General features: G+C 40.8%; 3 protein-coding genes and 1 long non-coding RNA gene across 4 annotated transcripts in view; 3 read left to right on the top strand and 1 right to left on the bottom strand.

Moving 5' to 3' along the window:
* Positions 1–5,849: 5,849 nt before the first annotated feature.
* On the bottom strand, positions 5,850–15,927 carry LOC109893246 (uncharacterized). The gene is made up of 2 exons (XR_002255742.2): positions 15,818–15,927; positions 5,850–6,538 (listed from the first exon to the last, which is right to left on the bottom strand). It is a non-coding gene; the product is annotated as an uncharacterized LOC109893246 (long non-coding RNA).
* LOC109893244 (homeobox protein Hox-B6a) lies at positions 7,954–10,746 on the top strand. The gene is made up of 2 exons (XM_020486372.2): positions 7,954–8,505; positions 9,878–10,746. The coding sequence occupies exons 1-2, from the start codon at positions 8,079–8,081 to the stop codon at positions 10,132–10,134; spliced, it is 684 nt and encodes a 227-aa protein (XP_020341961.2). The 5' UTR covers positions 7,954–8,078; the 3' UTR covers positions 10,135–10,746.
* LOC109893242 (homeobox protein Hox-B5a) lies at positions 12,450–16,723 on the top strand. The gene is made up of 2 exons (XM_031827230.1): positions 12,450–13,440; positions 14,156–16,723. The coding sequence occupies exons 1-2, from the start codon at positions 12,858–12,860 to the stop codon at positions 14,401–14,403; spliced, it is 831 nt and encodes a 276-aa protein (XP_031683090.1). The 5' UTR covers positions 12,450–12,857; the 3' UTR covers positions 14,404–16,723.
* Positions 16,204–17,923, top strand: part of LOC109893245 (homeobox protein Hox-B3a) — a 42,253-nt gene continuing 40,533 nt past the window's right edge. Inside the window, exon 1 of the mRNA XM_031827224.1 lies at positions 16,204–16,314. The gene's annotated coding sequence lies outside the window, so the exon portion shown is untranslated. The remainder of the gene's footprint in view (positions 16,315–17,923) is intronic.

Here is a 17,923-nt window from a genome sequence, read left to right as displayed (position 1 = left end):
ACCAAGAGACGACGTATATTGGGGGTTGTAACTAATGCGTTTATTGCATCAATGAAAGACCGGAAACCCCCATAAAAGTAACCAAAAAATCCACAAAATGGGAAACAGGCGCTTACGAAAACTTCTGCTCATGTGCCAGGATTGCAGGCCCTGCAACAATACCCGTCTTCAGAGTTTAGTCTTTCCATTTTCATATTCGTTAATAATCAACACATTTCATTTGCATATAGGCAGCATCAATTTGCATCGTTTAGTTATTGTATACTAGACGAAAACGAAACCAGGATGCAAATGCGTTTCATTCTCTTTAGGACCTTCTTAGAAGATATCTTTATGATTTGGGCCTTGGCCACAATGCGGCGATTGTATGCCGCAGTGCGAAACATTTTACGCACGCCTTTTGTAGCAAAGATGTTCAGTTGAATGTTGATATTTGCACATTTCCATGGTTGTGTTGATGGACAAGATTAAACCTTCTTTATCAAAGTATCTCCTATTGGATATGTTGGTCGACTGGAATGCTTTGTTGTTTAGTTTACACGCCTTAAAGTCTGTTTTCAATGCTATATCGTAGCCGTGCAATATTTGTTGCTCTGAAAATGGTTTTGTTCTGAACATGCACCACCAATACACCGTCAATACATAAAGCTGGTCTCATGCACGCAATATTAATGCGACTAATAACCCTAACATCTGAACAAAGGCCTCGGGAATGCGTCGATAGCCTATAACTAACGTAAATGGCTAACATTGATGTAATTTGAGGATGGAACTATTCAATGAGATATGCTGGTTCATCATTATCTCTTGTTGTAAGTAGTTCTTGTTTTTTGAACAATTTAATTTTCTTTTACATTTCAACAATACAATGATAATATAACTAAACAGCTGGGAAAAGGTCAATATAAGCCTAGTCTTGTCCTCCAACGCATTGTGCCAATAGCACACAAAGATATCATTTTTCAAATATCTTTGGAGAAAAGACTAGATATGAAATATCTGAGCAATGTAGTTGTATTAATTGCTTATAAGAACACAGAAACACCCTCACAAGAAACGTTTATGTCTCACCGATCGGCCTACAAAATCTTTCATGTGAAACACAAGAGAAATCCTCCCTATGCTTTTCCTATTTGAGAGAAAAAAGATGGCGATGGAGGAACCACTGCTGCTAAAGCAGTCATGAAGAAACGCAATAAATTCCTTGTTGTTTTATGAAAATTTACAACTTTGTGATAGAACTTTATGAGTGCCTGGGTCCTGGGATTGGCCGAGGATGGTCATGTGGATGGGTAACCGTGAACATGAACTTTTTATGATTTCCCAAGTGGTTATATTGCAGCAATCTTTTGGACACCGCACCTTCTGCAGCAACACTGTGCTCCTTCAAGGTTCTAGGCGGTTTAATCGCATGTATGAAATAAAAATATAACCTTGTCCCCCGCAGTGTTTACAGAGAAACTGGGAGACCTGCCTCCTCGCCCTGCGCTATGCTAATGTGGCCGACTGTGATTGGGATTTCCGCTGCGATGGAGAGAGTGACTGACTGTGAGAGATCTGGACACACCGGAGGGTCTCGTCTAATTTTTATACCGGGATGCTTCATTCCTGTTGACTAATGTAAATTAAACGGTATGGAGGCGGCCTGCGACACTGTAAAGCCACAGTGGTGACTTCGCGCACTAATGGCTGTACGGAGCTGGGGCAGCGGGAATGCTGTACCGCGAGCTGTGCGAGACTCGCGGATGCTATCCAAGGACTTAGTGACGGATTATCAACAAAGGTAAACGCGTGCTTGTCTGTCATTACACTCACGCTGTCTCGTTTCACAGAAAGTTTGAAAACAATTATTCAAAACGCAATCATAACTGCTCTCTCCAATGAAAATATTCACATTTTAAGTGTGCATAAACCTTTAGTAAATATTACATTCTATGATGACGTTCTATGAGATGTCGTCACTCGAAAGTGCTTGGAGATGTTTACCTTCTTATGTGTGCATGACGAATTTGTATTTGGCTCGGAGGCATATTAGAGAAATACATATCGATTTCGATATGCTCATTTGTGGCTGGCTGAGGTTGTTTGTGGTATAAGGATACCCGTGCCCGGGCTGCGAGGGCGAGGTTTGATGTAGCCGCTCCTATGCAAATAGAATTTCTGATGTACAGTCTTGGGTCACCTCTTAAGTGGAATCCTTAATCAAAAAACACGGAGCTATACAACATTCCTTCGCTCTCATACGCCTCCCTAAAGCGTGGAAACGAACAAGACGAGGCACACAACATGGCGTTTTGTTGAGATAGCAGATGATCGTTTGAGTTTAGCATTGAGACTGACCGTATTTTTTCTAAATCCTCCATTACGCTAGGGCTTGACAAATAGCGGTGTAGCGAATCACTTCCAGATCACCGACACAACGCTTCCAGGTTACTGGACAGTTGGTACGTCTGTGCGGTGTAGAATGTTTTTGTATGTGTCTGCGGGGTGATCTCGCCCACTTTTATTGCTTTATTTCCCCTTTCATTCCCCCTTCTGTGCCATCATCCGGTATTGTTTTTACACGCTAGACCCTTTGGTGCCCATTTGTCGTATCCTCCTCATTAAAAGGTCCCCACACCCACCATAAAGGCTGCTTCAACAGTGCACTTGTTATGATATCTGCTTCATTCCGTCTGTGCCTTAAACCAGACATAGTCTACTATTTAGTTATTTCAATGTACCACCATACTACAACTACCACAAATAGCCTATACTTGCTTGCCAATCCTCATCCAAAGTAATAACATATAATTTTTCCAATGTATAATCAATGGCGGTATTATTCTTATTATTAGTATATAATGCGTAATTGTGTGTGATACTATTCGCTTCTAGCTGTGTATCAAGGGTCTGACAGTCTATCTGCTTATACATCGATCTGCAAGTATATCCATCTGTGTGTGTGTGTGTGTGTGTGTGTGTGTGTGTGTGTGTGTGTGTGTGTGTGTGTGTGTGTGTGTGTGTGTGTGTGTGTGTGTGTGTGTGTGTGTGTGTGTGTGTGTGTCTGTCTGTCTGTCTGTCTGTCTGTCTGTCTGTCTGTCTACAGCTTTACACAATATCTCTAATATCAAAATCAATTTTATTTATCATCTCACTTCAGTATATGACATCCCAACAAACAACACAACAATTCCTTATTCAGTTTATTCAGTAGCACCGCAAAATACAGACTAAAATCCAAGAAAAAAAGTGACATGAACAAAACAAAGAACCACTGGATGAGATGGTATTTAATTGCAACATGTTATAATATACATTTACTATGTCATAGCATAGTACATTTGGTATTGTATCACATATTGTCAGCAAAATACGCCGCCCACTATAGAAGTTCGTCCATGCAGATACAATAACTATCAAAGAAATAAACGGTAGCAGCCTAGTGCATAAACATATATCCTATTCCACTTAACGATTATAGAGACTTTGTTTTGGATTTCATTTCCAAATGTGATAAGCTGACTTGGCAGTCTTGAAGCTTGCAGTAATGCCAGTTGATTTGATCTTGCAGTGACGCAGGTCGCTGTTTGCTGCAGCTTCTGCTCCTTCCTAACTCTTTGGTGCCATCTAGCGTCCATTTTTCCATAATGCCCAACAGCCTCCAATATCAGGGCCTTCTGTCTGGTGTGTGTGCGTGTGCATGTGCATTTATGTGTGTCTCTGTGTTCGAGTGTAATAGTGTACAGTTGAACCGTGCATATTGTGCTCCTATGATTGTGCAGAAATGTGTTTGTCGCTAAGTGCGTGAGCTGTTGACAAACAGCCCACAGATGTGATATTTCCAGTGTTATTGGTCCCTCTTCTGAACTATATTGTGTAACAAAACGGTGAGGCCCTGTCTGGGGCAGGAGATAACAGGAAAGCTGTAATGGGCGGGTTGGGCTCGGTGGCAGTGAAACGTAAAAGAATGCAGAGGTTGTAAATTCTCGAGCTGCTGTTGCCGCGCTTTGATGTGTCTGCGTTTGGGGGAGATTTGTGGCACACATGCAGAAGCCCAAGCCTTAAGCCTCGATTTCGTGCATCCCCCCACTTCTCCCCTTCTAAAAAGCACTTCACCAAGACGTAAGCGGATGACCGCTCCAAGGTTATTGCATTGTGCAGTGAGTGGAGCGTGTAGTTGCGGCCCGGTGTTAGAGCCAACCTGGATTCACTCACTCAGTGTAACTTTCACTGTTATTACCCGGCTGACTTTAGTTGGTCATTTGGTGTATTAAGTGATGTTGTGTGCTCTCTCCCCAAGAAAACAACCGTGCTATAAATGCAATCTGGCCCTATTATTTGTGAGGGTCGTGTTGAAGTGGAGACACAGTGAGAGGGGTATGGAGCTGTGGTGGTGGATACAGGGGAGGTGTGTGTGTTGGAACCACACAGGATTTGTCCTTGGTCACTGTTTTCATTTGGTTTAGTGCGGTCGCACACTCAAGGCAGTCATTTGTAAACACCTCGAGACATTTTTTCGTACCGTGTGTGTGTTACATTGAGATGGCTAATTGTTTAGTTTTAATGTCAAATTTAATTTTACAGCTCAGGGATTCGATCTTGCAACCTTTCGGTTACAAGTCCAACGCTCTAACCACTAGGCAACCTGCCGTCTTGCCTATGTTACAACAACATAATAATTTCCATTTGAAGTGTGTATTTTACAATATCAGAATACAGTAATGACTAAATATCTATATTTTGACTGACAGCCATGATTAAAAGTGACAAAACATCAGAATATTAGCAATACAATGTGTTAGAAGTAATTAGGTCTACAGTAGGCCTGTATGAAACTATATGAGACTAACGCTATGAAATATTTAATGAGTAACCTGTGTCCAAAGCTTTTGGCTGAAGGCTGATCAGGTAACCGTCTAGTGACTAGTCCGTGAAGGACTTTGGAGAGTTTTCTGGAGAGCAATAACAAATATGTAAGAAACGGTCTGCCCTGTCTATCATTAACCAGTACAAGTCATTCACTTGATAGAACACCGTTGTAACACCGCGACTTAAAACCACGCAATGCTGCATGGGCCTATATAGGCTACGGTAACACTATTTGCTAATATTGATACAATTAGTTTGCTACTATTTGATTATAGTTCTAAACGTTAAACTATGCATTTCCAAGCTAAACATGTGCGGAAAAGCATGGTTATAGTTACCTTTAATTCATGCATTATTCACTTAGGCTATCTACCTCCGTTTAATTCGATATTTCCACACACTGTCATGCATGTAAAGACTTGCAGAATGCCTTGTGTAGAACTGGAGTTTCTTCAGAGTTATCGAGTCGCTGTGTTTGCAATGAAAATGTATAAGACTGGTGAACCCTCGGTTTAATTTAATACAATTGACTAAAAAGTAGAATATTTCAATCACAATAATCACTTTCAATAATCAAAAAGGTTAAAAGTAGGATTACTGTTTATGACAACTGTAGCAGAATGGGGCGGAGAAGTGTCAAAAACAGATGCTTCTTTTCGATAACCGAATGAATTAGGCTACGCACGCGAGTGCGCACTAAACCTGCGAATAGAAGTGCGCACTAAACCTGCGAATAGAAGTCAAATGGCTCTAAATACTTCTGAATTGTTTCTTGTGTTATGGTTAGGTTAAGTGCACTTATATAATAAGCACTTAAAACTAATGTACAGTAAAGTAAGAGCTAAGCCAGGGGCATTTGTTATAACTTCTGCTGCCACCACTTGTTTTCAATTCCAATCGTGTCTGTTAATTTACAAGCCCCCATAAAGTCATAAAACACAAAAACACCTTTCCCCAGTGAAGTAAAACAGCAACTCCAAAACACAAGACACCACAACTCGTTTACAGTTTTCTTGTATTTTAATGAAAGGCCTACATTATCACCAAGATTACAGATAGGCCTATGAAGATCTACAATCGACTAAATTGGCCTTTTGACATTATACGCAGTTATTAACTTAGCAGAACAAACAATCGAGATGTTTAATCGTGCAAAATATACTTGTAAGACAATTATTTCCATCAAAATGCTGCGCGTAAAACCCCCTTTTATCCACAGTAGAAAATAGAACATTTACAGGGAAATATAGGCCTATTACTACTTGACTTTGTTTCACACACATACTCATATACATACATGTATTAATATATTATATCTTAAACAAATATACAGAACAATGCAAGACCATGAAAAGAGCACATACTTACATATGCATATGTCATGCGGAACTCGGGGGACTATGAGGTAGTTCCGGGAAATATGACAAAAAGTGACAGGCGAGTGTTTCCTCCCTGGTCTGTATAAACAAATCACAACTTTTTCTCCCTACAGTCAGACGCATCTTCACTTGGATTTCCGGTCATAGTCCATATATGTTGTGTAATGTTCAATGAATTGGTATCCAGTGTGTTGCTTCTCGTGCAATCTGTAGACAACTTTTCTGCAGTGCAGTTTTGTCCACAAAAGTTACCAAGTCAGAGTACTTCAGCTGGCTTTACCTTGCTGTTCGTAAAGTTATAAGGAGACCTGCAACGAGACAAAAAGCAAAATGAGAATTGGTTCAGAGGAACAGACATTAAAGTTAGTTTTTACACAATAATAGCCCCATATCATCAGATTTTAAGCTAAAATGTGCATTGTTAAGACTGAAAAAAAATGGCTTATGGTAGTTATTATTAATTAATTATTAACCGAGACTTAGACTGGCCCATTTCTCTGTGTACTTTAACAAATGGTCACACAATGGACGTTTTCCGTTCACACAAAACTAAGCCAAACCAAAGGAAGCTCAGTGTCCTGGTTTGAAAGGGAACCAAAATGAAAGTAAAAATACACAGACTGCCAGCGCTATTCTACAGACAACACTTGTATGAGGACCGGACTTATTTATGGGACTGGCTAATTTATGATTTTGTAAATGCCATTTGTAAATGAAAAACAGATCCAGACCTGACTTGACTCGTGGTAGAAAAGTCAGCGAAACATGTAAAGCTTTACAACGCGTAATGACCTTCCCAGTCAATAATTTTGAAATAAAAACCGGTGCATGAAATGTGGTCAGGGCAGCATGCATGTAAATACACACTCAGACTAGACACATGCGGTAATAAGGAACTTGTATGATACCGCAACGTAGGCCAGAGCCGTTCAACAAACAACCAATGGTAACATATCGACTAATGTACGGCAGCTAATTTTCTCTAAACATTTATAAAAGCCAGGGCTCTCAAAATATTGTATCATATTCAACTAATATAGGAATATTGTTCAGTGAAGGCAACTGTTGCAAAAACTCAAAGCAATTGTAATGCTGAATATTACAATAAATGCCAATAAATATAATAAGCACGTGCATGTTGAAATACACTTTCAGTATATTGTCAAATACCCGGATGGAAATCGCTATGGAAATAATGGTGATGATAATGTGATGTAAGAGGGGAGAGGACATATTTCATCACATATCTACTGTACTGAGCGAATAAATCAGACGACCAAAAATATAAACACAAAATATTTCAAATGCAGAAGATAACTCAAACTCCCATTGGTGCGTCTCTATATGATTTACGTTTTCAAGTCCTTTTTAATGTGGGGATTATTTGAAGGGTCATATTTGTTGTCTTGAGTAAGTAGGGCCTTTACCGTATATGGCTCACCAAAGACCAAAGAGAAGGGGGAGAAGTGTCTATGTATTCAATTTACCACTTTAAAATTCCAGTGTGATTCGTATTGTGCAATCTCATTGGAAGGAGAGAAAGGCGAAAGAGATGGAAGAGAAAAAATGCCTGCTCTCGGGTTTGCGCTGGGGTCCCCCGGCGCATGCAATCACAGCCCCCCCCCCCCCCCCCCCCCCTCCAGGGTGCTATTTTGCAGACACTAACGCACGCTATTGGTCAGCGCCTGGTCAGATGGTATGGTTTCCCTCTGTCCCGCACTGGCACATCGCCACCCAGCGCCCCCCCTCAACTAAAACCCAATCTCCGATAAACTACTAATAGCTAAACCAGTTGGACTATAAAACACAACAAATCATAAACCAAGGAAAAGAACCTGTACCCTCCCAATGAGTTCCTATTTTGTAAACTCAACTTTTCCAGTGACTCTGCCTGGAGGACAAGAGTCTTTCTTGGGACAGATACCGTTATACTCCTCCGGATACACTGATCCTTTAAGACACTATCCTGGTGCTGCCTATGGCGCTACCAGCGTTCAAGACAAGGCGTATCCATCCTCGTATTACCAGCAGGCGAACGGTGCCTATGGCCGGGCCAGCGCCGCCGGTGCATGCGACTACGCAGCAGCCAGCTTTTACAGGGAAAAGGACCCCGCCTGCACCCTCGCCAGCATAGAGGAACATTCGCTCGTCCTGAGCCAAGACCATCGCAAGACGGACTGCTCGGGGCAAAATAAAAGCATATTCGGGGACAGCGAGGACCAGAAGCCCTCGACGCCCGTTTATCCGTGGATGCAGAGGATGAACTCGTGTAACGGTGAGTCCACATTGTCATGTCATTTGTTTTTTCTTACGGTTTGTTTTGGTTTTTGCCTGTCTGGGCTGATACATAGAGCTTGCCTATTACATGTGACCTGCAGCAGCACTGTATAGCGCCGGAAGAGCATACAGTGGGAAATATTGTCGCTCTGGTTGTGTCTTAACACCCAGGCTGAAAGTAAAGGAAGCAAAGCATGCTATACAAAATCAAATGTACACTTTTGATGAGTCCTCCATAAGTACAGTTTTTTTTCTCCCCATAAACCGTTGTGATTATGGTTCTTATCGCCTCAAGGCTGACATTATTCACGTTGTAGATTAAAATCGCACGGCACACGAACACATCCTTGGCAACAATGGAGCAGCAGTTCCATCAAAGATGGGTTCTTATCACAAAATGGCTCGTATTGTTTTTTTTGACAGGGTTCCAGCTATTAGTGCTTAGTTATTCACCACAAAAAGACTCTCACTATCACAAAGTTCAAAATGTATCACAAGGCAAATACACATAGTGACAGTGCTATGGGTTACAGTTATAAATGATGTCTAAGGCATGACATATGATAGGGAAGCACACTACACAACAATAGAGGAATAAATTAGCACCATAAATTACATTCGAGGAATTCCGTTTCGACATACAACAAAAAAAACTTAAACAACTCTTAATAGACAGTGAGCGAGAGCTACTCTTCCTTGACTGTTGGATATCCTAACATTTGAATTATGATCACTTTAAGTGCACCATTCTGTATAGGCTTTTTATTGTTTTCTGTCTCTAAACTCTAAGTGTGTGACTTGCCAGAAGCAGTGTGGGTAAATTAGCGAATGCTTAGAATTATGATGATCAATAAAGAGCTCCTTGTTCTTTAATGTTGTGATGCGCCATGGTTTGCCCCTACTGCAGGCTAGAATGTGTTTATGAAGATAAAGTACGTTGTTATTAAACTTGTCAAAACTAACACCCCTTCTCTAAATAACTTATCTTTTTGTATGTGTGGAAAAAAACAACAGGAAATAACAGGATATTTCAGTTGCTTATATGTAAATGCTCATTGTTTGGCGCAAAAAATACACCCATGATTCAAATATCGTGCATATTTGTAAAAAATATGACATAACCCTGTGCAATATGATGTAAACAGCACTTTTACGGACTAATTTAAGGGCAGCTTCTAGGACTATAGAAATTATATCATTGTTTGCTACTGTACACCACATGTCTACCAGTAAGGCAGATCTTCAGCAAAAGCTCACGAGTTCAAGTCATGGTATTCGCCCCAAGCTCTTTCTCCTCGGACATAGCCTGTCTATATCAGTGGTATAAACACAAGTTAATGTTTGACTCTCTCTTCCCTTTCTTTTGACAGGGACCTTCGGTAACCCCGGTCGAAGGGGTCGTCAGACGTACACCCGCTACCAGACGCTCGAGCTGGAGAAAGAGTTCCATTTTAACAGGTACCTTACCCGGAGGCGCCGTATCGAGATCGCGCACGCATTGTGCCTAACAGAACGCCAGATCAAAATTTGGTTCCAGAACAGAAGGATGAAGTGGAAAAAGGAGAATAAACTGATCAACTCCTCTCAGACCAGCGGAGAGGAGGAGGAAGAGAAGAGGTCAGAGTAAAGAAAAGAAGAAGACAAAAAAAATGCATAAAATGGCTTATGGCATCATCTTCGGATATCCTACACATATGAAGATACTACCTTCATATGTCCAAAGCTCCCACCGGTAAAGTTGTGTTTGGTAAATTTGTTGTAGCATTCCAGAAGTTCACTTAACTGTCTATTTTTGTTATTGTTATTGTCATTTTATGTTTCTTAAAAAAAAATCATGATTCTGGTAACTGAATGACAGTGTTTTTGTGCGCTTGCCTCTTGATTTCGGATGTGGCCCAAAAAATGATTGGTCATGTTTAACGAAACTATTTGAAATATATGTCATATTCGTGTTCATATTTAAACTGTATAGAAATAAAAGGAAATTCTCCTTGTATGGTGAATTAATGTATTTCTTTTGTAAGTTAAATACCCAGCCAGATCTAGTTGTTTTGTTGACTTGTTGTATAGTTTCATGGGGAGAACATACTCGATCTACTGATAATTCAAAAATACCAAAAGACTGGGTCAAAAGTTTATATTTTATGGATTTTATACGTGGTTTATGTTTGTGGTTTTGTCACAAATAGGTATCTACTTACGAAATCATTCAATAAAATGTAATAATTATTCAACCTGTCTTGCACGGTCTGAGCGAGCATGCTTTACAGGTCTTTGAGATTTTGTCACTGCTTAGAACGCCATTTTCAGTAAGTAGACTAGAACACATTTGGCTCAGGAAGTGAAATAAGCCTAGGCCTATATAATTCAAAATTATGTCCAGAACAAAACTTGTGGATAAGGTTTTGAAACAGGAAATCATATGAAAGCTAAATTCCTCTCAGGAAAACGTATTTTTAAAGAACTGTCTACCATTTGGCCCTGCATAAAAACAGCGAGCACCGTCCATCTGCTGCAGTTATAAAGGTATGCGCAAACACTGACTTGGTCATAAACCAAGGTTTGCTCTTTCACAGGTGTATGAAACACACGAATTTGAATTGAACCGATGGAAGTGAATACTTAAGGCTCAGTGACAGAAAACTGTGCGAGGCTGATTGAATTAATGGCTGGGAGAGAAAGTTGACCTGTCAGCCCAGACACTCACCCAAACACTCAAGTGTCCATTCCACGACCCCCATGTCTCTCAATGGTCACGTTCCCTTTCCAGGTACCATCAGTGTGACATTTCATATTCAATAGAACCCTCGGGCCTGGTATTCCCTCGTAGATAATTACACACAAATTATCTGGAAATTGTCAACCGACAACCTCCCCAGTGTACATGACACATAAAGTAGCCAAGACATCATAGTGTTGTCATTTGGAGTTTGAAGGAAAACAGCACAAATACATATAGCGGCTACTTGTGAACTACAGCAAAATCTATAGAAGTGGGCCTTGCTTGGAGTAGACTGATATTCTCCAGGCTTCATGTTACAGAAGTAGCACACACACTTAAAATAGCCTCAAGTGTGATATGTGGATACGTAGAATGCATAAGTATCAATCTGTCTCCCCTTGGAGATAGTCTGGACTATTTCAACTATCCTTTTCCGGTCTATATGTAAGCATAAATGTGTGTTGTGTATAGGGGGGTTTTACATATCATGGTACTCATAGCCCACATGAAATAACTTGCGCCTTTCAATCAACAAACCATAAATCAATCATTACCGTATATCATGAATTTGCATTCCTCTCGTGAACAGCGACACGTTTCCAGTCAAAAACTTTGCATGCGTGGTGCATTAGAAAAGAGCATAAAATACATAGACAAATGATGTGAAGTCGAAACAACACCTTTTTTTCCTTTCACGGCTAGGTCTACTCACCGACGACATTTTACTTACAGGTAAGAAACATTACCAGGTGTGCCATTAGCTTAGACTGAAGGTTTACTCTTCGCTTTAGAGTCTAGACCTATTGTGTGTTATGTTCTAAACCTTAAATGAGTAACCTCAAATGAATAATACAAAAAGGGAATTATATATTAATATGACTAATATCATAGTGTTCAGTATCTATCAGGTATTATTATTTTATTTATTTATTATTATTATTATTATTATTATTATTATTATTATCTATGATGGAGAGCCAGTGTGACTAAAATCTTACGAGACACTTCCCCTGAGCATGGTAGAATGAACATGACTCTAAAATCTGCATCATAGCTATAAACGTTATTAGCTGTAGTGTGTTGGTCTACTGTATTAATATTCAGTTATTAATGGTGCATTTATTGCCACGAGCCCACTTTTTCTCCCATAGAAAATGTTAGCAAAGACGCAAAATGATACTGCGATCACATCAACCGATAAAGAAAGTTATGGGGTAACAAATCGTTTTTATTCTTTCCGAAAAGAGACCTAGATCATAACTAAAAGTCCTTCTCTAAAGTCCTTCTTTACTGCATTAAATTAAATTCCCAGTAGGTGACGCTCTCTGCCAACACGGAGCACAACCCTGCAATGGGGAGGCACACGTTGACTTGAGTCTAACGACTCCCATCTCGTCATCATTTGTAACCATAGAGCATGAATTACCTCTTGAAGTCATCAGTGAGAATTTACGACTGGTCAACAAAAGCACGTGATTCTCAAACGCACCCCCACCCCCATATTTGGCCGCATACATAGCAAAAACGAAGTACAGTGCATTGCTATAATTCATTAATACATCATAAATCGTGAAGCACAGCGTTATAACGACCAAGATCTACAAATCAAGCCCTCTAAAACAACCTAAATGAGCTCTTACTTTGTAAACTCGTTCTCAGGGCGCTACCCAAATGGCCCCGACTATCAGTTACTAAATTATGGAACTAGCAGCAGCGCTATGAACGCCTCGTACAGGGACTCCGGCACCATGCATTCGGGCTCGTACGGCTACAACTACAATGGGATGGACCTGACCGTCAATCGTTCATCCAATACGGGCCACTTTGGGGCTGTTGGGGATAACTCCCGGGGTTTCCAGTCTCCCGCTCCGGAGACGCGGTTCAGGCAGCCGTCAAGCTGCTCGCTGGCGTCCCCGGAGCCGCTGCCGTGCTCCAACAGCGAGAGTCTGGGACCCAAATGCTCCTCGCCCCCTTCCGACCAGAGCGTCTGCACGACGGGCAGTAACCTCACCAACACCACACATTTCACTGAAATAGACGAGGTGAGCGCTTCCTCCGAGACCGAGGAGGGCACCCATAGAGCCAGCGCCAACCCCGCCGCCCGGACTCAGCAGAAGCAAGAGTCCACTGCAACCTCCACCACCACGGCATCGAGCGATGGCCAAGCACCACAGATATTCCCTTGGATGCGGAAACTGCACATTAGCCATGGTATATAGCCTACGTGATGTCTATCTGTACTTATTTTGATATCAGAAAGGTTGTGTTTTGTGTGTTCGTTTTATCCGTTAGCGTTTCCTCTTGTTGCTCCTGATGGTGCCTTTATTTGAGCAAATTCCACAAAAGCACCATAAATCTGTCAAGAGGGTAAGCCTCGCAAACCGAGGGCTAGAGAATGGAACGGGGTGAGAGAGAGAGAGAGAGGGCAAAACGGCAGTAAGACTTAAAAGTTGTTGTTCCTTTGAAAAGTTAAGCTTTATTACGTGTGGGAACTTTATTACTGCAGGGTGGGAGTAAAACGGCAATAAAATGTGGAGAACGGAGAAAGCCAGTAGAGGGGAAAAAAGAGTGCAAGAAGTTGAGGGATGTATTATTAAGGACAGTGGCTATTCAGGAAAAGAAAATACTACTGTTGTAACCAAGCATGTTCTTTGTAATGGGGAATAAGATGCCCAGTGAAAGGAATTCATTGATAGCCTAAAATGTTTTTTTTTAAATAACCTAATACAGCCGGATGAGGCGTGTAAACACCATTTGGGGTAGTTTTATGTGCAGTGATAGCCGTTGCCTATATCGGTGGACTCGGTCGTGTGTTGTGTTTACAAACGTGTGCTGTTCAACGTTATTGAGTATTTGCTTGTGTAATGCTTTTGGTGGTTCTTTCTCGTTAATGTTTATCCCCTTGCGTTTTATCCATGCTATTCAGATATGACTGGACCGGACGGCAAAAGGGCCCGAACAGCATACACTCGCTATCAGACGCTAGAGCTGGAAAAGGAGTTCCATTTCAATAGGTACCTTACCCGGAGGAGGAGAATAGAGATAGCCCACGCGCTGTGCCTCTCAGAACGGCAAATAAAGATCTGGTTCCAAAACCGAAGGATGAAATGGAAAAAGGACAATAAACTGAAGAGCATGAGTCTGGCTACTGCAGGTAACGCTTTCCAGCCATAGACGTCACGCAAGTAAATAATACACTACGAGGGGTGAAAAGAATACACACATTCAAAATAGTTTTTAAAAACACTATAACTGAGTACTGTACAGCGCGGCATCTTTTGGCATGTTGTTGATGTTTTAGGGCAACTTAACTTATACTGTGGTACTGCTTCTATAAAAACAGTTCATATTCATATGTTGTTGTCTTTTTAATACAACGGTGATTATTGTTTGGAGGGGGTAAAAAAGAAAAATAGCTATCAATGCCGCCCGTTGTTATTGTTATAAATATCGTTTATGTGTCAAGTGCTATGTTACTGCTTTCTTGAAAGTTGGCATGTGAGCTCTTAAATGTTATAACTTATTTACAAACTATAACGAACATACTTTACGAGTTTACATCTTTAGACTCCTCTGCCCAAACATGAAGTTAAGCTATTTTAGACAGGCCCCTGTATTGCTTTAGCAGGAGTCACGGTGTGTTATATATGATCACCTTCATGTTTTCATACCATTGTTTGAATCATTTCTTTGGATTATTGTGTCATGTGTTTAAATTACTCATTTATTTTTTGAAAAAAGGGAAACTTGTATATACAAAATTGTGACTAGAATTCCCGTATCCGTTCATACGTGTGTATAGTTATATTCCAAATGTAATTGTATATTATTGGATCATGCTTATGTTCCAGAAAGGATGTATATATTAGACATTTTTCATGTGACCAATTGGCTATTTGTATTGGGCAGAGTGAATGACAAGTGTGTGGGGGAAAATGACAATTGTCATGTCGGACTGCCTGTAAGCATTCTGCCAATAAGCTTTTTGGATTTGTTTGTAGCTTACCTTGGAGTACAAAATAAAGTTCCTCATACTCAGACCAAACCCCTCGAGCACACTGCTTGTAATTCTCTACCCCCTGCCTACCTCACAAACGACCCAGCTGGGGTCAAACACGCATCTCCCAGACCCCCTGTCTACCCACTGTCCAAACCTGGTGGACATGTATCCTGTTTTGTACGGCATCAGCTGTCAATTCGTCTCAAAACCTTATCAAAATACTTCGGGAATATGTCTTCCACAAATGCAGTCGGCCAAATGATAGGCTGGAGTTAAGTCATAAATGGAACAATCGCAGATACGCATTACGCACAAGGACATAGCCACTACTGCAGTCATTCCCATGTTTAAAATGCAACCTGAGGGACATGTGGCAATCCCAAAGACAAAAAACAACTGAAACTCAACTAAAATACACACCGAGCACACACTCTTGGCCCATCTCTTGTTGACAAACGTTGACATCCAAAACATTAACGAATTGGGCACTTTTCTGTAATGATTTCCTCATTGTTAAACGGTGCCCCTCCTGTACAAATTAGTTTACGTCTCACTTTCAGTAAACAAGCACTGAACTTTCAAACTTACCGGTGGGTTCTCAACCGTTGTTTCTGGTCCTACGCTACTTTTTAGAGCCGAGTAAAGGTCCTGCCAAAAAGCCCCATCTGCCCGGCGCTGCCTGGCCAATTGCGTTTTGAAAATTTGCTTTCCCCTTTGGCCAAACTATACCAAAAGAAGCTATGACATTTACATGTCAAACGGATGAGGGTTTTATCTTGAAGTTAGATCGTAAAAATCGCCCAAGCCACCGACAGATACCCCTTACTGGCTCTCAAAAGTCACGTGGGGTCCATAAAGTTAGTTTTATGGTTTTGGGGAGTTGACAATATATATTTCACATTCTAGAATGCAAGTGACGGTTTAACTGCTTCCGAGGGATTCTAAAGGGTCAGTAGTTAGACAAGAGCTCTGTAGTAGGCCACTGCCATGCCCTTGTCTGGTACACACAATGTCAGCGCTCCGGTTCGAACCATTTCAATGCGGGAAATGTAGCCCGTGGACTGTATGAACGCACCAACTGCACAGTAAGTCCAATTTTAAGGCTGATTTGGCTGGTGGTTAGGCCTAGGGACAAGGGGGGAAGAAGAGGGGAGGCATCGTGTGTAATGACTGTAATTTATTTGACTCTCAACAGTGGTATTAATATGGTGCTGATTCTCTGGAACTTCATATATTTCGGGTATTTTAGTTAGGCCTATCTGCTATGTGTGGGGACATGTGATATAGGCGTCATAGATACATGTGTTTATGTGTGCTTGTGAATATGCTTTAGTTGTGTATTTGTGGATGTAACTATACAAACCTTGACCTCTGCCTCTGAGGGAATTCATGTAGACTCTACTGTTGAGGGAAGTTACTTAGACATATATCCTGTCGTTTTTTATTGTCATTTTGCATCTATGAAATAAAGTTTTGTTGTGGTATACACTTTGACATCCTGATTTGAAAGTATTGTTATTAGATATAAAATTATTGAAATGTTCTTGTCAATAATCTCATAACGAATTAATAAAAAAAAAAGCTAAGGCGTTAAAGTGCTTGGTAACCTGGAGTGGAGTTGCTTCAGCCACAAACAGATTACAGCATAGGCTACTCGACGGTCATGGCGATGGGTCCTTAGACAGTATAGAGTATAAAGTGATTATCAATATGAATATGAGTGTAATATGCGTGATTATGGTTGTACATTGTGTCTACCTGCCTGATTTGAGGGTCAGAGATGCTTTTGTGATTATCCAGTTGGTAATAGATTACTTTTACCCACACTTTTAACCACACTTTTACCCACACTTTTACGCACACTTTTACGCACACTGGTTTAGTGTGTGGAATGGATATCAATACCCCCCCCCCTCCCCTCCACACCCACACACACACACACAATAATGATATGCGTCCTGGAGGTACAAGCAAATATTTGTTCGTACCCTGCCCAAGTATTTTCAAGCAGGGAGGGTGTGAACAACTGAACTGGATGCGAACATTCACATTCGACCCCTGTATCAAAATATCCATGTAGGCAGGACTATTTCAAGGAACAAAGCATTGAGTTCAAGTCCTTGAGATATATTCAATACCATGGAAATGGCACCTCTGTATGACGTATGATTAAATCATGTAAATGGTTAAATAGTTGTGTCAACGTGACACTTACATTTGAGACCAACTGTAGCTGAACTCATTTGTAAACTTTATACTCTAAATCATTACATGTCCTTGTGTAAAGATCTTTATCGTGGAATCTCTGGCAGTTACTGTCGTTCAAAAAACAGAGGATACAGACGTCATTATTTTAACAATGAATAGCTATGTAGTCTACCCAAAGCAGGGGGCAACCGCAACAGAGATAGGCTAGCGAATCAACGGCTGCTGATAGGGAGGGATTTTATTTCGGAAGTTCCTCAGAACTCGTCTACAGATCTCCAACTGTCATTAATTATTTTCTCTCAGATCTATCCCAATGTATTTTCAATATGGGGACGACTGGCCCTCTTCCAGTATTTTCAACCATCTGGACAGTTCTTGTTTGTAAGGACAGTTGTGCGTGCACATAATGCAAAATATTAAGAAAAAAAAACATCTTTACGCAGTGGAATATTTACCAGGAGAGTTATTCAGAATCAACAGTTTTGG

Source organism: Oncorhynchus kisutch, linkage group LG6 (genome assembly GCF_002021735.2).
Source record: "Oncorhynchus kisutch isolate 150728-3 linkage group LG6, Okis_V2, whole genome shotgun sequence".
NCBI classification, from domain to species: Eukaryota; Metazoa; Chordata; class Actinopteri; order Salmoniformes; family Salmonidae; genus Oncorhynchus; species Oncorhynchus kisutch.
This window is presented reverse-complemented; position numbering and strand designations above follow the sequence as displayed.